Source organism: Hemibagrus wyckioides, linkage group LG09 (assembly GCF_019097595.1).
Source record: "Hemibagrus wyckioides isolate EC202008001 linkage group LG09, SWU_Hwy_1.0, whole genome shotgun sequence".
Lineage (NCBI taxonomy): Eukaryota > Metazoa > Chordata > Actinopteri > Siluriformes > Bagridae > Hemibagrus > Hemibagrus wyckioides.
Window position 1 is genome coordinate 27,015,772 of NC_080718.1, and position 21,796 is coordinate 27,037,567.

A 21,796-nucleotide genomic window follows, 5' to 3' on the forward strand; every position below is an offset into this window, starting at 1 on the left:
CGTTTAGTTGATTGTGTCATTTATTTAATTTATGGGGGAAAAATACATGATCACGATTGATTTGGAAGATTCCCATTTATTATATTTCTATATATAATAGTTACAGTGATGAGTTTGTTGGTGTCCCATGATGCATTTCCCTCATTTCTGTTTAAATAAACCTAGCTTTGCGTCAGCTGATGAAATTCAGTAAGCGGTCTGTGTACAGTAAAGCTGAGGTGATGCTTCTGTTTATGACGTCTTCGTCGTCGTAATCATCATCATCATCATCATGATTGCTTGTTGCTTGTGAAGATGCAAACCAGTTCCATTAGGAATCAGAACCAAAGGCGTGTGAAACAGTTACCTCAGTTTTTATAACTTCCATAATCCATAAACGTCTTATTTATTTATTTATTTATTATGCAGAAGTGCTTTGTACTGTAGTTTTCACATTTTAAAAATCTTCTCATTGCTAGAAGACGTGAATGTTGATTCGTCATGAAGGTCAGTGCAGGTTAAAAGTGGCTTCAAGTGCTTTCCTTTTCCGGGGCTTCGGTCGCCGTCGTTTAAATAGAACCGCATCGAATTTTCCGTTCCATCAATCCGTCCTCAGAACAGAGACGAAGCTCAAATAAAAAATAAATGAAATCTGGTGTTTCACAGGTTTTTGTTCATCAGCTCCTCGGTGTTATGAACAATACAGTACTTTATAAAAACAAGACATGGCAACAGAACAGCTTTATCAGTGTGGAAATGTGACGATTAAATAGAAATATTGCGATGTCACAGTAAGTTTGGAAAAAAAAAATGCAGATTTGATCAAATTTTTCGAAGGGTAAGATTTCCAAATTATTTTCTGGACATTACATAATCATCAAATTCCAGAAGTCCAGAAAGGACATGAGTTATTCATTTTTCTGTATTTATTTATATTTTTACTAGCATGACTAGCATCTTAGTGACTAGAGACTCACTCTCATATACTGGTGTTGCGTTGATTTTTCAATTAAAAAACATCCGAAATACATTTGACAAATGTTAAAAAATAAAATAATAATAAAAAAAAAATTAGTGGCATTTCTCAAACATCATATGAAAATGAAAATGATTCTTAATATTACTATTAATAATCAATAGAATTAATAAATATAAATAAATTAAATAAACATATTTATAATATTAATTAAAGCTATTTTATTTAAATTGAATTTATATTAATTATAATTAATAAAGAGAATTATTATTATTAATAACAGTTTACAATAATGTACAAACAATTAGAAATAATTGAGAATTATTATAAAAAATAAAGCATTTTACTGCAGGTTGTACTGTGTACGATTGTGTACAATTTGAATTTTATTTAATTATTTAAAAAGAAAATAATTAAAATAATAATGAACCCCTTGTCTTTTTGGACATTTTGGTATTAAACTCATGTGGAGAGGTTTATTTTTTTAATAATAAATAATACAAAATAAATTTTAGAATTTGGAAATTTTTGGGGACGTTTTCCATCAAGTCACGGATATATGTCGTCTTCGATCGTAATGATTAATGCTTTCGGGACCCAGAAGTCCTGCACTTGGTTTACCTTTATGCTATTGGCTGGTGGGTGTGTAAAGTTCAACACGTCACTTCCTGTTTCAGAAGGAAACACACCAGTGTTACACACTAGCAGCTGTTTCATGGGGGTTTTAATGCTGAGCGGTGAAATCGAGAGACGTGAATGTGAGAATATTTTGTTGAACATCTTTCATCGGTTATCGTCTTTTCCTTGCGTCGCGGTCACATGGCTCCTCGATGTAAATGATTTGAATGCGAATCATTATCATTATTATTTTTTTGCGTTAGCGTTGCACATATGCAGTAGCGTTTTCCTTCATCCAACAGAGCTGGAATTCCTCCAGTATTACTTTTCCTCCTCAGACCTTAAAAGATCAGTGTCCATTCTGCTCTCGATCCTGCTCCATCACCTCCAGCTCAGATCTGATGACCTGTCAGATCACCAGAAGGTCCAGGCCTCAAGCTCCAGCACCCGGAAGTCGCTCTTCTCAGACAGGCTGCAGTTGTTAAAGGTGTAACACGGGCTGCTCCTCCCCACATACAGAGACTCGTCCAGCCACAGGCCGAAGTGTCCACTGACGAGGGGTGGAGAAAAATAATTAGCTCTATCTATCTATCTATCTATCTATCTATCTATCTATCTATCTACCATATAGATGGGTGCAAAAGTTTGTGCACCCCTGGCCAAATTACATACTGTATGTTTGAAGTGAAAAGCCGTCATTTACTTTACATTTTATTCAGTTTTTGTGTAGAAAAATTGTGGGAAGTTTGGACATCCTCCCAAAAGGCTCTAGACTCTTCAACTCATGTGATGTTCATAAATACAGTGACTGTACGGCTGCAGTATCACTAATAATAATTCATATAATTAATACATCTACATGTAAATAAATAATAAAATGATATAATAAAATGGTTAAAAAATATATTAATTAATTTATATATTTAAAAAAATTTATCAATATAATCAATAATAATAATTATTTATGGTTTATTTTTAAATAAAAGTTTTGCTCTATTTTTTTCTGTCTGTCCAGAGGAAAACCTCCTGAAAAGCTCGTACCTTCCGCCGCCGATGGCAAAGGAGTCGAGGTCACCTTTAATAAAGAAGGAGTTTTCACCTGTCCAGCGGAAGCACTGACAGACAGACAGACAGACAGACAGACAAACAGAGTAAGACGTGATGGTGAAGAATCAGTCAGGACAAAGATAAGAGCTCAGAGGCTGAGAAAAATGATTTGTACTGATAAAGATACACATTATCACTTCCTGTTTCCGAGTCATGTGACTCAAACCACCTGATATGAGGCACAGAGGCGCTGCTCAGTTTCTGATTGGGTTTCTGTTGCTAGGCGACTAGCCGTAACATTCTAACAGCGCATGGTTTCACCCTGAACACGTTCAGCACCGCCATGTGGAGTTAACACTGCTGACTCTGAGTCAGAACCCAGGGGGAAAGGACCTGCTTCATAACCCTGCTTCTACATTACACCTCTGAAACCTTCCTCTACCCCGGGGGTAAAAGCTATACCTGTGTGAGAGGTGCATTCAGGGATACCTGTGCGTCTAGATTTACCTTAAATCGAGGGTGAAGGAGGAAGAGAAAGGTCTCTCCTGTACCGTAAAACTTGTCACTCGGGTGCAAAGGGTGAGAAAGGAAACCGCCGAACACCTGAGAGAAAGAAGTGAAGGATAAAATGGTTCATAATTAATGTCAACGTAAATATTTATTTATTACTTCACACCTTCAGACAGACTCCAGACGTTAGCGTCTGACCTGCTCGTTCTCGTCTCGGATGAGGAGGAGGACGGGCGAGTCCGAGGCGCTCAGCTTCCTGTAGAGTGTTTTGAGACTAGCGCCATGTTTGCTGGTGCTATAGGTTAATCTCCACGAGTGACCCACGGTACGAGGAGGCAGCTCGCTGGACAGCTGAGGACATGACCAACAAAGAACAATTGACTTACAACATATACACTCAGAGCAACTTTATTAGGTGTGTGTGTGTGTGTTCTGACCTCTCGGACGTGCTGTGTGTTCAGTATGAGGCTCTGCTTCACAATGTCACTCAGTCCATCAGGTTCTTTGTCTATAGAGAGAGACTCCTTCACCCTGCTGTCCTCTACACACACCATCTAAACACACACACACACACACACACTTAATTTCTCTCCTGTTCTGTATTGTTTTTTTCCCCTAGAGTACTAAAAATTGAAACTACACAAGTTAAACATGAGCAATTACACATTCACACCGTTTTCTGAGCCTGAATCTGTGATATTTTTGGTTTGTTAATACACAACAAATCCTAAATGGTTAAATCTCCAGAACATTTCTGCAGTTATGTCTGTTTCAGGATCAGTTTGTGTCTCTTGGTTCATTTTAGTGGCTCACATCTACAAAATCAGATGATTTGATTCTGATTCAGATGAGTCGATTCATAGTCGACTCATTGCTTTCTCACTGCATCAGGGCCCCGAGACTATCTCTCTGTGTCATTGCGTTGCTCTCATCAGCTTAAAGAACCAGAAGAAGAAGAAGAAGAAGAAGAAGAAGAAGAAGAAGATAGAGAACACACCAAGGTTGAATTTGAACAGAATAAACAGTACATATAAGTAGAAGAGTCAATTGTATAGAAGAGTCAATTGTATAGAAGAGTCAAATGCATTTCCTCAGACCCTTTTCTTTTGTTCATTTAATATGAATCTTTTACAAATAATACAGTATAACAAACCGCTTCCATATGTACCACTTCCTCACACGCTCATACACACCTCCCACTCGTCTCCGGTGCGCCCGTCTCTGCCGGCTTCCTCTCCTTCCTCTTCTCCCTCGCTGAGAATCACAAAGTCGTCTTCGTCCTGCTCTGCCTCCTCTTCCTCGCCACCTCCTTCCAGGATGCACAGGTCCGGCCGGTGGTGGCTCAGGTAGGCGTACAGCTCGTCCGAACTGCTCAGAAAACCGAAATCACAGATTTGTATTTGAAAATGAGCTGAAATCTGATTCCTGAATCCTGAATGTAGCTCATCAGTAATCTGTAACAACGTCACATGGAAATAAAAACACAAGAACATCCAAGAATTAGAAGGAGAGCTGCATCTTGGTGGAGAATCTGCGGGAATATGACAGAAAAATAAACCCCCTGGAGGGTTTCCGAGTAGCTCGGAGGGTATTTCTGACTCAGGCTTAGACATGACAGCTTACTTTTTACTTAATAAAGCTGAATTTAGACACAAGGTTTATTCACTGTGAAAATGACTTAGTTATGATAAATACTTTATTAAAACCTTATTTCACTCTACTGAGAGTGAAATAATAACCTACAATAACTAATATGACCTTAAAAAGCTGTATACGATGCTACTTCTACTATTTAATACACTTTTAACAAACAAACGCTAGAACCCAAAAGTCGAAAACGGACAGGTCTATAAAGACACTCTACACATACCAAATAAATAAAATAAATATACAAATAAATTAATTAAATATTAAAATCAATCATACGAAGAGAAAAATCAACTACGTCTCTATATGCATTAATTACAGTTCCAAAAATCTGTTTTCTGCCTTTCAGAGAATAGTGCTGTCTGCCCTCTTTCGCATTGATGATTCCACATACCCCTGTGAGTGGTTAGTGACACTTTGATTGACGGGGCAGACAAGAGAGAGGATAACGTCCCTCCCACCTTAACAGCTTCCTCAGTTCTCACTGATAGATGGCTTTATTTTTATGATTAGAAAGACGACTAATTTCAGGGTTTTTTTGAGCCATATTTCCAGCTCCATCCCGCCTGTTTATCTTCCTAAAAAGCCTTTCACTTTAAACGTTAAAACACTATCATCATGAATATTTAATATCAGCACATATATTTTGTCTCCCAGGGTCTGAAACATATGTGACAACAATAATATCGAGGTGTGGCTCTGATTGGCTCTAGTTAAGTAGTCTTCATTTATTTGTCACATATACATTACTGCACAGTGAAGTCCTTCTCATGACCCATCCTTGGAGGTTGGGGTCAGAGCGCAGGGTCAGCCATGATGCAGTGCCCCTGGAGCAGAGGGAGGTTAAGGGCCCAACAGTGGCAGCTTGGGGGTGCTGGGACCCCAATCTTCCGATCAACAACCCAGAGCCTTAACCATGTGAGCCACCCCTCCCCATATATATATATATATATATATATATATATATATATATATATATATATATACACACATGTTGCTGGCTCTGTCACCTCTCCTGTTGCAGGATGAACCAGGCGTCTCTGCATGGCACTGTTTTGGCTTTTCCGATCTCCGGCATCCCGAGACCCTTTTTCAGCTGGGGTTTCTGACGCATCCTCACAAACATCATGGAGCTGGTCCGGCTGTGTCCTGAGGAGAAAGTTTAGAAACTGAATACAGTAGAGAGAGAGAGAGAGAGAGAGAGAGAGAGAGAGAAAGAGATAATTACCAAACCACTGACCTGAGATCTGCTTTCCTGAACACAGATGTTGCCCGGTGTGGAACTCCAGCGCGAGCTGCTCCAGCTGTCTCTCGACCTCGGCCATGTCCCTGCTCTCCCCGACCTCGTCCTCCACCGTGTCCGATGCCTCTGTTTCCACCTCACGTGTCACAGCAGACACCAGAGCAGACCCTGCATCCATTTTGGATTGAGGTGTGCTCACATGGTCCTTTAAACTTTTACCCTTCAACGTTTTCTTACGACGTTTCCACCTGCGATTATATCAAACAGAGGAGTTGATGTTAATCTGTCCGGTTTGGCTGGAGGGGGAAGAATTTGGGAAGGATTCCTGTGTAATGGTCACACCTTGTGCAGATGCAGGTCAAAAGTTTCAGTTAACGTTTACATTAAACAGCAGACACTCTCTCATGAGGATCAACAAGATAATAGGATCAACAAGATACAGCTGAGAACAAATCATATTACTGCTAATCTTTATTGATAATCGCTAAGCTAGCTAATTAGCCCGAACAGGCTTTTTTTCTGTGGAAGTTGCCTTAACACACCACCTAGGTAGGACACATCAACAGGACGTTCGGACGCGGGTCGGATCTGGACGTTTGAGAGCTACGCACCTCTGTGTGGACCGGCTGAAGTGAACGTGAGAGATGTCGGAGAAGAAGGTGACGGACGACAGATTGTCCACCGGGCAGGAGAAGAGATACTCCTCACAGCCGTTCTCCTGCACCAGAGGGAGGGACTTATACGGGTCAAAGAAGATCTTATTGGCTGCTACAAGGAGAATGCCAGACACCACGCCCTAAAAAATAGACAGACGTGACGTAATTAGCAAAAGTAAGAAAGATCGTAATGAAGAGCAGCTTCGTAGCAGGAACTCACTTTCCGGTCGGTGATGAAGCGACAGAACAGCTTGAGACACGGCAGTCCCGCTGACTCCGCCCCCTGTGTGCACTCTGGGGGTAGAGCCAACAGGCAGAGCTGTCCGTCAGGCAATGGCACCGCCTCCACGTCCTGACAACAAGGAAAATACAAATATATGTAGATGCTTATTTACAGCTGGTCCACCATTTTAATTTTTTATTTTCCAATTTTCTCAACTAAATTCTCAACAATTTTATTCTATTATTTTATTTATTTTAGTTTTTCATTTTATTATATTATATTATTTATGAATCATTAATCACACCATTACATTTTGTGTTAAAATGAAATGTAATGGTGTGTGATAATGGTGTCAAATCACAGTTATTATTATTATTATAGATATTTTTAAAAAACAATACTTAAAAAATCATTTCCACATAAAATATTATTAATAATTTATAAATTATTTTTTTCCAAGTTGTGTTTTTTCTTCCGGATATATGTATCTGTATAACAGATGTTTCTGTTTGTGGTGTATGGGATTTGGGATTTACTTTTAAGAATTTTTCTTAATTGACAAAAATAAAAAATAAAATAAAATGGAAAAAAAAGGACCGCAATTTGCAAATAAATAAATAAATAAACAAACAAACAAACAAATAAATAAAAGAAGCAGAAACGAATAAATTATATTTAAATAGATTATAAACTAATAAATATGATACATAACATATAAATAATAATTTATTTGTGCTATTTGCATTTGCTCTGCTTATTTTTCCGTTTTTCTACGTTTTATTGTACAGATTTTTTTAAATAAATAAATAAACAAACAAATAAATAAATAAAAGAAGCAGAAACAAATAAATTATATTTAAATAGATTATACAATAATAAATATAATACATAACATATAAATAATAATTTATTTGTGCTATTTGCATTTGCTCTGCTTATTTTTCCGTTTTTCTACGTTTTATTGTACAGATTTTTTTAAATAAATAAATAAATTCTTTTAGTGAAGAATAAACCCTGTGCTCGTTTACATGTGACATTTTAATCTGGAATTAAACTGAATTAAATTTACTAAACAGATATAAAAGAAACACTACTGCTCATTATAACACATCATATTGTGTCACAAGACTAAGAACACACTCAGTAATGTTTACTCCAGCAATCAGACAGGATTTTCTACATGGTAGCAAAGTCCAGTAACAAAATAAAAGCTCTCACACACACACACACACACAAAACAAAACATATCAGAAGGTGAAGCTCACCAGCAGCTTGTCGTACTCGGCGTCTGTGGATGGGGACACGGGGGTCGTGGGGGTCACAGCGTCCAGTTTGGGCTCAGTAAGAGGGTCAGAGAGCGTCGCTGAGAGTTTCTACAGAGTTAAAAAAAAGACCAGATGAGATGAAATGATTTAAATATCAGCACCATTCTGTCACTGCTCTGTTCCAGGTGTCACTTAAACACCGTAAACTCGTGTTGTGGAGAGTGATGATAGTGTGACTTTATTTATATTGAACATAAATAACATCTCAATTCTGTAATCTTTTTTACTTACTAATCTTTTCAGTTGAAGTTGATGCACTTAACAAGAAAGGAAGCTGGGAGTTTAGCGCGGAGGGAACAAGCCGCTTCCACGGCAACCCAACCATTGGATTCATTTGTTTATATTTTTATTTACAAATAATTACTTACAACAAAGACTTGTGTTTGTTGTTGTTTGCTCTTGGTGGTGTGTTTGTTGTTTTTGGTGGTGTGTTTGCTGTTGTTTTTGGTGATGTGTCTGTTGTTGTTGTTTTTGGTGGCGTGTTTGTTGTTGTTGATGTTTGTTGTTTTTGGTGGTGTGTTTGTTGTTGTTTTTGGTGGTTTGTTTGCTGTTGTTTTTGGTGATGTGTCTGTTGTTGTTTTTGGTGGTGTGTTTGTTGTTGTTGGTGTTTGTTGTTTTTGGTGGTGTGTTTGTTGTTGTTTTTGGTGGTGTGTTTGCTGTTGTTTTTGGTGATGTGTCTGTTGTTGTTTTTGGTGGTGTGTTTGTTGTTGTTGGTGTTTGTTGTTTTTGGTGGTGTGTTTGTTGTTGTTTTTGGTGGTGTGTATGTTGTTGCTGTTGGTGGTATGCTTGTTTTTGGTGGTGTGTTTGTTGTTTATAATGGCGTGTTTATTGTTTTTGGTGGTGTGTTTGTTGTTGTTGCTGTTTATTTTATGCTTGTTATTGTTTTTGGTGTTGTTTGTTGGTGGTTTTGCTGTTGTTGTTTTGGTAGTGGTTTTAATAGTTGTTTTTAGTAGTGTATTTGTTGTTGGTGTTTTTGTTAGTGGTGTTGGAGTTGTGTGTTAGGTTTCTTTTGGTTGTGGTAGAGTTGTTATTATGGTTAGTGTGTTTATGTTCATGTTTGTGGTGGTACAGGTTTTGTTGGTGGTGGTGGTCATGATGCTGTTGTTGGTGTTATGGGTGTTGTGCTTCTTGGTTCTTGGTGGTGGGAGTAGTAGTGTTAGTGTTAGTGGTGTTATTGGTGTTGATGTTGAGAATGATAGTAGTGTTGTTGATGGTTTTATTGTTGTTCTTGGTGTTGTGTTTGTTGTTGATGTTTTTGTTTGAGGCATTAGATTTGTTAGTGTGTTTGATTTTTTGGTGGTGGTGTTTTGTGTTGTTCTTGTGGTTAGTGTGTGTTTTGGTGTTGTTGGTTTTGTTGGTTGTGGTGTATTTGTTGTTGTTTTTGTTGGTGTTGTTCATGTTGTTGGTTGTGTGTTGGTGGTAGTGGTGGTGTTGGTGTTGGTGTTGATGGCAGTGTTACTGCTGTTGGTGGTGGTAGTAATGTTGTTTGTGTTGTTGTTATTGGTGTATTTTTTATATGTATTATTTTAGCTGATCTTTAACCTCGATATAACCCTCTGCTTGCAGTTGAGACTCAATACACAATATGAGAAAGACAGACCACAAAACAAATACGACTTCTTTATGGCTCATCTCATCTTTCATTTCCCCAGTGATGCACCATAAGGCTATATATAGCTTCTGTTTCACTGGGAAATTGGTCACCGCAGAGCAGAACATAACGCAACACAACACAATACACACAAAGTACACACAATAAAATCAGAGTGGTGTACCTGTGTGTTTAAGGTCGAATCTGATGATCTGCCACTAAACTGAGAGGCTATACTGAACACTGTGTCCTCATGATGAACCTGTTCACACACACACACACACACAATAGTTCTGTCAGTCCCATTGTACTTGCTTTCAAAAAACTGAAAACTGTTAATTAGCATTAATTAGCAAATCTATATTCAGTAATTAGCAAGGCAAGGAATTTAGTTCTGGTAGCTAGCATGATTTTCAACAAAAGCTAGTTTAAGTAATTAGCAAACAAAATCCCAATGACAGAAAGAAAGATGTCGAAAAACGTTTGCATCCTGCAAAGCTAAGTTCAATAATATACATTATGTTACCTCAGACAAATACAAAGCTAGTTTCAGAAGTTAGCAAGATGGTTTATAAAGCTATAAAAGCATTGTACAAGGCATTATATAATGCTAAAGCCAGTAATTAGCAAATATTTCTACTTTCAATAATGAATTAAATGAAGCAAGGTTCTTTAATCGTCCTCAAAACATCATGTCAAAGCCGTTAACCTGTCATAACAAAGGTGCTACACAAAGCAGTTATTAGAGAAATCCAGACTTAAGGTAATCTCCTAAGCTAATTTCCGTTAAAACACATTTCACATTAAGCTAAATTCTGCAGATACAAAGTTAGATTCGGTAGCTAGCGAGGATTTCTACATATTTTGGGTCAATAATTAGCAGCTCTAGCTCCGGTATTTGGCACGATGCTTTATAAAGTTAGCTTCAGTAAACAGAATCCTCCAAAGCAAAATTCAGCCGTTTGCAAAACTTTACAAAAGGAATTCCTGTCATAACAAAGATCTAATATAAGGCTTGTTTCAGTTATTAGCATTTTAGAAAACTAATTTTAATAATTAACACAAGTGTCACGTAAATTTGGCAGATACAAGGCTAGATTCAGGAGTTAGCAAGATGTTTTACAAAGCTATAAAAACATCGTAGAATGTGAAATATAGATGGATTTAGTAGCTAGCAAGGATTTCTGCAGATCTTGTTTCAAGAATTAGCATTCTATAATAGTAATTTTTAATAATTAACACAAGTTCCACATAAAATTTGGCGGAGATAAAGGTAGTTAGCAAGATTAATACAGGTTCAGAAGTTTGCAAGGCTTTCTATGACTCTAGTTTCATTAATCAGCTAATCTAGCTCTGATATTTAGCCTGATAGTTTATAGAGCTAGCATCTATCATCTGCTAAATCATCTGCTAAAGCTAGATTCAGTCATTACAACGGTCTTTTACTATGACTCTAGTTTCATTAATCAGTTAATCCAGTACTTAGCACGATGCTCTATAAAGCTAGCTTCCGTAATCAGTAAATCATCCTCTAAAGCTAGATTAAAGCGTGTATCCGTTAGAAAGGCGAACGCAGGTTCAGAAATTAGCAAGAATTGTTTTTGTAAATCTTGTTTCACTGATTAGCAAATCTAGCTTCAGCATTTAGCATTGAGTATTTAGCTATAACGCTAGCGTCAGGAGTTAGCGAAGAGTTCTGTATCTTAAATCTAAAGCTGACAGGTTTATTTCAAGCCAAACCGTACACACACACACACACACACACACACACACACACAGAGCTATACGCTATTGTCATTACTGATCTTTTTTCCATTACCAAAGCCTTTTTGTTCCACAGAGCTCCATTGTAAAGCTTCAGCAGAAATTTCTGAATATCCATAAACCCAAATATCTGAGAGTGAGAGCAGTGTTTAGGAGGAATGTGGCAGCGCTGCGGTGTGTCTCTGACCTTTGCTCGCCTCACTTCACAACTCAGTATGATGTCATGATATGGACATAATGTGTGTGTGTGTGTGTTGTGTTTTTGTTCTGTACAGTATGAAGGTGCAATTACAGGTCATATCATTTACATGTGATTGTGTGTGTGTTTTTGTTCTGTACAGTATGAAGGTGTAATTATAGGTCATATCATTTACATGTGATTGTGTGTGTTTGTGTGTGTGTTTTTGTTCTGTACAGTATGAAGGTGTAATTATAGGTCATATCATTTACATGTGATTGTGTGTGTTTGTGTGTGTTGTTTTTGTTCTGTACAGTATGAAGGTGTAATTATAGGTCATATCATTTACATGTGATTGTGTGTGTGTGTGTGTTGTTTTTGTTCTGTACAGTATGAAGGTGTAATTATAGGTCATATCATTTACATGTGATTGTGTGTGTGTGTGTGTGTTGTTTTTGTTCTGTACAGTATGAAGGTGTAATTATAGGTCATATCATTTACATGTGATTGTGTGTGTGTGTTTTTGTTCTGTACAGTATGAAGGTGTAATTATAGGTCATATCATTTACATGTGATTGTGTGTGTGTGTTTTTGTTCTGTACAGTATGAAGGTGTAATTATAGGTCATATCATTTACATGTGATTGTGTGTGTGTGTGTGTGTGTGTTGTTTTTGTTCTGTACAGTATGAAGGTGTAATTATAGGTCATATCATTTACATGTGATTGTGTGTGTTTGTGTGTGTTGTTTTTGTTCTGTACAGTATGAAGGTGTAATTATAGGTCATATCATTTACATGTGATTGTGTGTGTGTGTGTGTGTTGTTTTTGTTCTGTACAGTATGAAGGTGTAATTATAGGTCATATCATTTACATGTGATTGTGTGTGTGTGATTGTGTGTGTTGTGTTTTTGTTCTGTACAGTATGAAGGTGTAATTATAGGTCATATCATTTACATGTGATTGTGTGTGTGTGTGTGTGTGTGTTGTTTTTGTTCTGTACAGTATGAAGGTGTAATTATAGGTCATATCATTTACATGTGATTGTGTGTGTTTGTGTGTGTTGTTTTTGTTCTGTACAGTATGAAGGTGTAATTATAGGTCATATCATTTACATGTGATTGTGTGTGTGTGTGTGTGTGTGTGTGTGTTGTTTTTGTTCTGTACAGTATGAAGGTGTAATTATAGGTCATATCATTTACATGTGATTGTGTGTGTTGTTTTTGTTCTGTACAGTATGAAGGTGTAATTATAGGTCATATCATTTACATGTGATTGTGTGTGTGTGTGTGTGTGTGTGTGTGTTGTTTTTGTTCTGTACAGTATGAAGGTGTAATTATAGGTCATATCATTTACATGTGATTGTGTGTGTGTGTGTGTGTGTGTGTGTGTTTTTGTTCTGTACAGTATGAAGGTGTAATTATAGGTCATATCATTTACATGTGATTGTGTGTGTGTGTGTGTGTTTTTGTTCTGTACAGTATGAAGGTGTAATTATAGGTCATATCATTTACATGTGATTGTGTGTGTTTGTGTGTGTTGTTTTTGTTCTGTACAGTATGAAGGTGTAATTATAGGTCATATCATTTACATGTGATTGTGTGTGTTTGTGTGTGTTGTTTTTGTTCTGTACAGTATGAAGGTGTAATTATAGGTCATATCATTTACATGTGATTGTGTGTGTGTGTGTGTTGTTTTTGTTCTGTACAGTATGAAGGTGTAATTATAGGTCATATCATTTACATGTGATTGTGTGTGTTGTTTTTGTTCTGTACAGTATGAAGGTGTAATTATAGGTCATATCATTTACATGTGATTGTGTGTGTGTGTGTGTGTGTGTGTGTGTTGTTTTTGTTCTGTACAGTATGAAGGTGTAATTATAGGTCATATCATTTACATGTGATTGTGTGTGTGTGTGTGTGTGTGTGTGTGTTTTTGTTCTGTACAGTATGAAGGTGTAATTATAGGTCATATCATTTACATGTGATTGTGTGTGTTGTTTTTGTTCTGTACAGTATGAAGGTGTAATTATAGGTCATATCATTTACATGTGATTGTGTGTGTTGTTTTTGTTCTGTACAGTATGAAGGTGTAATTATAGGTCATATCATTTACATGTGATTGTGTGTGTTTGTGTGTGTTGTTTTTGTTCTGTACAGTATGAAGGTGTAATTATAGGTCATATCATTTACATGTGATTGTGTGTGTTTGTGTGTGTTGTTTTTGTTCTGTACAGTATGAAGGTGTAATTATAGGTCATATCATTTACATGTGATTGTGTGTGTGTGTGTGTGTTGTTTTTGTTCTGTACAGTATGAAGGTGTAATTATAGGTCATATCATTTACATGTGATTGTGTGTGTTGTTTTTGTTCTGTACAGTATGAAGGTGTAATTATAGGTCATATCATTTACATGTGATTGTGTGTGTGTGATTGTGTGTGTTGTGTTTTTGTTCTGTACAGTATGAAGGTGTAATTATAGGTCATATCATTTACATGTGATTGTGTGTGTGTGTGTGTGTGTGTTGTTTTTGTTCTGTACAGTATGAAGGTGTAATTATAGGTCATATCATTTACATGTGATTGTGTGTGTGTGTGTGTGTGTGTGTGTGTGTTGTTTTTGTTCTGTACAGTATGAAGGTGTAATTATAGGTCATATCATTTACATGTGATTGTGTGTGTTGTTTTTGTTCTGTACAGTATGAAGGTGTAATTATAGGTCATATCATTTACATGTGATTGTGTGTGTGTGTGTGTGTGTGTGTGTGTTGTTTTTGTTCTGTACAGTATGAAGGTGTAATTATAGGTCATATCATTTACATGTGATTGTGTGTGTGTGTGTGTGTTTTTGTTCTGTACAGTATGAAGGTGTAATTATAGGTCATATCATTTACATGTGATTGTGTGTGTGTGTGTGTGTTTTTGTTCTGTACAGTATGAAGGTGTAATTATAGGTCATATCATTTACATGTGATTGTGTGTGTGTGTGTGTGTGTTTTTGTTCTGTACAGTATGAAGGTGTAATTATAGGTCATATCATTTACATGTGATTGTGTGTGTGTGTGTGTGTTTTTGTTCTGTACAGTATGAAGGTGTAATTATAGGTCATATCATTTACATGTGATTGTGTGTGTGTGTGTGTGTTTTTGTTCTGTACAGTATGAAGGTGTAATTATAGGTCATATCATTTACATGTGATTGTGTGTGTGTGTGTGTGTGTGTTTTTGTTCTGTACAGTATGAAGGTGTAATTATAGGTCATATCATTTACATGTGATTGTGTGTGTGTGTGTGTGTGTGTGTGTGTGTTTTTGTTCTGTACAGTATGAAGGTGTAATTATAGGTCATATCATTTACATGTGATTGTGTGTGTGTGTGTGTGTGTGTGTGTGTGTTTTTGTTCTGTACAGTATGAAGGTGTAATTATAGGTCATATCATTTACATGTGATTGTGTGTGTGTGTGTGTGTGTGTGTGTGTGTGTTTTTGTTCTGTACAGTATGAAGGTGTAATTATAGATCATATCATTTACATGTGATTGTGTGTGTTTGTGTGTGTTGTTTTTGTTCTGTACAGTATGAAGGTGTAATTATAGGTCATATCATTTACATGTGATTGTGTGTGTTGTGTTTTTGTTCTGTACAGTATGAAGGTGTAATTATAGGTCATATCATTTACATGTGATTGTGTGTGTGTGTGTGTGTGTGTGTTGTGTTTTTGTTCTGTACAGTATGAAGGTGTAATTATAGGTCATATCATTTACATGTGATTGTGTGTGTGTGTGTGTGTTGTTTTTGTTCTGTACAGTATGAAGGTGTAATTATAGGTCATATCATTTACATGTGATTGTGTGTGTGTGTGTTGTGTTTTTGTTCTGTACAGTATGAAGGTGTAATTATAGGTCATATCATTTACATGTGATTGTGTGTGTGTGTGTGTGTGTGTGTGTTTGTGTGTGTTGTTTTTGTTCTGTACAGTATGAAGGTGTAATTATAGGTCATATCATTTACATGTGATTGTGTGTGTGTGTGTGTGTTGTTTTTGTTCTGTACAGTATGAAGGTGTAATTATAGGTCATATCATTTACATGTGATTGTGTGTGTGTGTGTGTGTGTTGTTTTTGTTCTGTACAGTATGAAGGTGTAATTATAGGTCATATCATTTACATGTGATTGTGTGTGTGTGTGTGTGTGTTTTTGTTCTGTACAGTATGAAGGTGTAATTATAGGTCATATCATTTACATGTGATTGTGTGTGTGTGTGTGTGTGTTGTTTTTGTTCTGTACAGTATGAAGGTGTAATTATAGGTCATATCATTTACATGTGATTGTGTGTGTGTGTGTGTGTGTTGTTTTTGTTCTGTACAGTATGAAGGTGTAATTATAGGTCATATCATTTACATGTGATTGTGTGTGTGTGTTTGTGTGTGTGTTTGTGTGTGTGTGTGTGTGTTTGTGTGTGTGTGTGTCTCACCGCTCGCTCATCCCTCCTGCTTGATTCCTCCACAGAGTGCAGCGTCTTTCTTGTCGACGTGTCAGATGGAAAAGCAGCCTCTGTGAAAATGAACAGAAAATAGTGAGTCTTAAAAAATTCACTGTCTAATCCACATCTGATTAACTGTCTAATCCACATCTGATTAACTGTCTAATCCACATCTGATTAACTGTCTAATCCACATCTGATTAACTGTCTAATCCACAACTGATTAACTGTCTAATCCACACCTGATTAACTGTCTAATCCACATCTGATTAACTGTCTAATCCACAACTGATTAACTGTCTAATCCACATCTGATTAACTGTCTAATCCACACCTGATTAACTGTCTAATCCACATCTGATTAACTGTCTAATCCACACATGATTAACTGTCTAATCCACACATGATTAACTGTCTAATCCACATCTGATTAACTGTCTAATCCACACCTGATTAACTGTCTAATCCACATCTGATTAACTGTCTAATCCACATCTGATTAACTGTCTAATCCACATCTGATTAACTGTCTAATCCACATCTGATTAACTGTCTAATCCACATCTGATTAACTGTCTAATCCACAACTGATTCACTGTCTAATCCACATCTGATTAACTGTCTAATCCACATCTGATTAACTGTCTAATCCACACCTGATTAACTGTCTAATCCACATCTGATTAACTGTCTAATCCACACATGATTAACTGTCTAATCCACACATGATTAACTGTCTAATGCACACATGATTAACTGTCTAATCCACACATGATTAACTGTCTAATGCACACATGATTAACTGTCTAATCCACATCTGATTAACTGTCTAATCCACATCTGATTAACTGTCTAATCCACACGTGATTAACTGTCTAATCCACACCTGATTAACTGTCTAATCCACATCTGATTAACTGTCTAATCCACAACTGATTAACTGTCTAATCCACATCTGATTAACTGTCTAATCCACAACTGATTAACTGTCTAATCCACATCTGATTAACTGTCTAATCCACATCTGATTAACTGTCTAATCCACATCTGATTAACTGTCTAATCCACAACTGATTCACTGTCTAATCCACATCTGATTAACTGTCTAATCCACATCTGATTAACTGTCTAATCCACACCTGATTAACTGTCTAATCCACATCTGATTAACTGTCTAATCCACACATGATTCACTGTCTAATCCACACATGAATAACTGTCTAATACACACATGATTCACTGTCTAATCCACACATGATTCACTGTCTAATCCACACATGATTCACTGTCTAATCCACACATGATTCACTGTCTAATCCACACATGAATAACTGTCTAATCCACACATGATTCACTGTCTAATGCACACATGATTCACTGTCTAATGCACACATGATTCACTGTCTAATGCACACATGATTCACTGTCTAATGCACACATGATTCACTGTCTAATGCACACATGATTCACTGTCTAATCCACACATGATTCACTGTCTAATGTTTTGCACTGCCTCATGAAGCATTTTATGTACAAAAAGTGTTTAAAATAAAAATGCTAACATTAACGTCACCTTTGAGGTAATACTGTCTGAGTTTGGGGTTGCGGATATGATGGCGCCCCGTGTCCATAGCGTCTCGGCCCACGTTAGCGCTCACCGAGGCGTCCCACGGCCCTCTGACCAAACCTGGAGGCTGCGTGAAGCCTGGCGGCAGCCTGGTGCCCAGCCTGGGGGTCAGTATGAGCGAGGGGTCAATATTACAACCCCATCACAGAGAATATACAATCTGCTCTGTGTTTTTCTTTAACTACTGTTCTAAAGCTGCGCTTTTACTGTAGAGATAATTTGCTAAACAATTAGCCAACATGTAGCTAACACTGCTGAGTAAAGGGTATGAAGGAGTATTTATTTATTTTATTTTTTTAATAAAATAAATATTTACACAAAACTGAACACTGTGTTGTATTTTAACTAGAAAAAGACAACAACAAAAAAAATCGTGATTCCCAAAGACACAATACATGATACATAGGTTTGTAAACAAATAAAAATTTAAATTAAACAAATAAATAAACAAATTCCTACCATTAAAAAAATAAATAACATTTTTTTAATCTGTTATATTTGTTACCATAGTTCCCACAAGACAAGAAATCGTATTTTTATTTACGAAAACAAATAATAAAAATTATTAAATATTAAAGATTCACAACTGTTAGCTTTTTTCAATGTGTAGAATTTTACATTTTTACAATTAAAAAAACACCAAATTTTAACCTCACTTCAGCCACATCCAGTGAACTTTCAATTATTTTCACTATTTAAAAAAATAAATAAATAAAAAGATTTCGTATAATTATAATAGATTTATTATAATCATATGGTCCAGCCTTAAATTCCTAACAGCTCCAGACTGTAGGCTGCTGAAACACACACCTGCTCTTGACGTTACCGAAGTATCCGCTTCTGGTCTTCTCCCTCTGTTTACTGTCCATTGTGTTCTTTTTTTCCTTTGTTTTTGGAGCTAAATTCCAGAGGTGCAGATGTTCAGGCAGATGTTCAGTGGACCAGAGAATATTTGAAGGGATTCGTTTTTGTTTCCATCGTCGTCCTCCTTCATCGTATCCTTCATGTAACAGAAACAGGGAAAAAGTAGATATTTTATAATAATAATAATGATTATAATTATAGATTATAATATATAATAATATTACAATATAATAGTATTATATATTATAATATAATAACTATTATTATTATTATATACAATAATATTATAATATATAAGAATTATATAATAATAATAATAATAATAATAATAATAATAACTTTTATTATTATTATTATTATTATTATTATTATTATTATTATACAGATGTACCAGGTCACTTTATTTTAAACCCATGTACATTAAAGATTATTTTATTGTTTCTATTATTTTGATTATTTAAATTCATTACCTACTATATATATTTTTTACATTTTAAAACTGCTTTATTTTCTTGATGTAGGTTTTATCTTTGATATTACTTCTTATATATAATCACAATACTGATGATCCAATCAGCTAATCCTGTGGCAGCAGAGCAACATATAAAATATAAAATCATCCTAAGCGATCTTAGTGACTTTAACGGGCCGGTTTGAATATTTTACATTTCCTGCCATTGTTTTGCACAGTTGTGTGCTCTAATGTGTATTTATAACGCTAGAAAAATAGATAAAACATGGCCAGGTGAGATCAGAGAGGAGAAGTGAAGGCAGCAGTATCTCAGACAGACACACTTTACACACATGGTGAGCAGAAAGGCATCTCAAAACACACACTGGTGTTTCATTATGCCAGAGAAATGAAAACATACTTATGAGACATTTTCAATCAGTATAAAGAAATGAACGATGTTCAGGCTGTGAGTCTGATCTAAAATGAGTCTGTTAGATACAAACATTTGTGTGGGGAAAAACAAACCTGAAACATTTATATGAATATGTCACTCCTAGAAGTCTAGGGAAAACAGAAATCCTTCTGAAACACTACAAAGTCCTGAGTGTCTACTTTCATATAGGCTTCATATTAACCTCCACTGTGGAGTGAGACATGATAAAGACATTCAATCATCAACATGGACACGACAAAAATGGGAGCAAACTCCAGTTTTGCTGTCGGCTAAGAACAGGAACGTGATCCCTCCTGTATCACCTCGTCACCTGGTAACCATGGCAACTATTCGCTATCACTTATTTACAGGATGATTCAAAGTAGTGATGCAGGTTGGATGTAAGAGACTTGAAAAGAAACACACTTTCAAATTATTATGATACAATGCAGTGTGACGCACAAGCCTGGTCCTCCTGCACTCGTATTCTCTCTCTCACTCACACACACACTCGCTTATAAACCTGTTAAACGACTGAATATAAAATCTTTCACTTTAACTATTAAATGTGATTTGCATTTTTTTAACATTGATTTGTTCAAATTAGGATATTTTTTTAGTAGTAAAGAAGGTTACCTAGAATTACATAGCTTGTGCACTTACATTATATTGCCAAAGGTTTTGGGACATCTGCCTTTACATGCACATGAATGTAATATGGAGTTGCCCCACCCCTTTGCAGCTATAACAGCTTCAACTCTTCTGGGAAGGCTTTCCACAAGGTTTAGGAGTGTGTTTATGGGAATTTTTGACCATTCCTCTAGAAGCACATTTGTGAGGTCAGGCACTGATGTTGGACGAGAAGGTCTGGCTCACAGTCTCCGCTCTAATTCATCCTAAAGGTGTTCTATGGGGTTGAGGTCAGGACTCTGTGAAGTTCCTCCACACCAAACTCACTCATCCATGTCTTTATGGACCTTGCTTTGGTCACTGGTGTGCAGTCATGTTGGAAAAGGAAGGGGTCATCCCCAAACTGTTCCCACAAAGTTGGGAGCATGAAATTGTCCAAAATGTCTTGGTATGAAGCTGAAGCATTAAGAGTTCCTTTCACTGGAACTAAGGGGCCGAGCCCAACCCCTGAATTCAATGATTTGGAGGGGTGTCCCAAAACTTTTGCCACTATAGTGTATTTCTAGTACTTCCTGATGGCAATTCCTGTGGGAGTTCCGACCTTTAAAATGGAATCACTGATCAGAAAAGCCTTATAGTCAGGAGCACTATACTCTGATCAGAAAGCAAATTATTCGGGATTTAAAGGCCTACTTCCTTTAAAAGAGCATTCCATTTAATATAAAATACTGGCACCCCATGTAGGTCACTAGATATGTTATTTTATTTCTAGATAAGGACGCCATTTGGTAAACTGGTGCAACTCTAAATAAAAATGGAGGAAAGCTGTAATTTCCCTGAAGCATTTAAGTGACTAGCGTGTACATTTATATTTAATACCCTCTCTCTATAAAAGAAATCAGACTTATTTCAATGATGATGATGATGATGAATCCAAAAAAAGGAGAAGTTAGCCAGCTTTGCTATTGTCTGATCAGCAGCGAATCAAACCATATTGCTTCTATAAGTATCTCTGCGTGACACAGAAACGCTAAAACTTATAAACAGAGCAGAAACTGACCTGTCTTATTAATCAGCGCAGACCAAAACAGAGGATCTGACAGCGGCGACTCGCCATCATGTGTGTTTTCCTAGGAACATGGTTTTGACACGCGCATTGTTCCTCCTAACCGCATTCTGACAAGTCCCGCCTCCTGCTTTCCGATTGGCTTGCACACCAAAAGCAAACGCGCTGATTGGACAGTTCACGCATCAATCACGTCACCGTCTGCAGCCAGCCGCAGAACCAAACTGTTTTCCCTTTGTTTTGTTTTTTTCTTTTCGACACGCGTTCTCTCTTCATTCTCGATATCTGTATCTCCTTTACATTCTTAATCGCGATACATTTGTGATTACGATTATTAATTCGTTTCTTTTTTTTTTAAACGATTCTTAGCGGAATACGGGCGGGAATTAATCACATCACGAGTTGTTGTGGTTCTGCGTCTGCGGGAATGACGTCATCAGAGCGCGACTTATTGTGCCCAACAGGCAAAACCGTTTATATTTTTTAT

At 36.6% G+C, this 21,796-nt stretch overlaps 1 protein-coding gene across 3 annotated transcripts; it reads right to left on the reverse strand.

Annotated features, from left to right (window-relative positions):
* Positions 1 to 2: 2 nt before the first annotated feature.
* On the reverse strand, positions 3 to 21,714 carry si:ch211-15d5.11 (oxidation resistance protein 1). 3 transcript variants are annotated; one of them, XM_058398520.1, is made up of 16 exons: positions 21,304 to 21,714; positions 18,673 to 18,862; positions 17,809 to 17,963; positions 16,227 to 16,306; positions 10,000 to 10,077; positions 8,165 to 8,272; positions 6,897 to 7,028; positions 6,632 to 6,816; positions 6,018 to 6,268; positions 5,788 to 5,926; positions 4,324 to 4,498; positions 3,568 to 3,684; positions 3,329 to 3,481; positions 3,128 to 3,223; positions 2,615 to 2,688; positions 3 to 2,123 (listed from the first exon to the last, which is right to left on the reverse strand). In XM_058398520.1, exons 2-16 carry the CDS (start codon positions 18,729 to 18,731, stop codon positions 1,988 to 1,990), a joined length of 1,938 nt encoding a protein of 645 aa, XP_058254503.1. In that variant the 5' UTR covers positions 18,732 to 18,862; positions 21,304 to 21,714; the 3' UTR covers positions 3 to 1,987. The 3 variants fall into 3 exon arrangements, with proteins under 3 accessions (XP_058254503.1, XP_058254504.1, XP_058254505.1); XM_058398521.1 differs by lacking the exon at positions 21,304 to 21,714 and adding an exon at positions 20,277 to 21,245; XM_058398522.1 differs by lacking the exon at positions 10,000 to 10,077 and having other exon boundaries at positions 21,304 to 21,713.
* Between the last annotated feature and the right edge of the window lie 82 nt (positions 21,715 to 21,796).

Excerpts from the sequence above, each read along its gene's own strand:
- si:ch211-15d5.11 (XM_058398520.1), bottom strand. The coding sequence starts at position 18,731 with ATGGACAGTAAACAGAGGGAGAAGACCAGAAGCGGATACTTCGGTAAC. Across the intron at positions 17,964-18,672 it reads TTCGGTAACGTCAAGAGCAG|GCTGGGCACCAGGCTGCCGC; the intron begins GTGTGTGTTTCA and ends ACTGACCCCCAG. Across the intron at positions 16,307-17,808 it reads CAGACAGTATTACCTCAAAG|AGGCTGCTTTTCCATCTGAC; the intron begins GTGACGTTAATG and ends TCATTTTCACAG.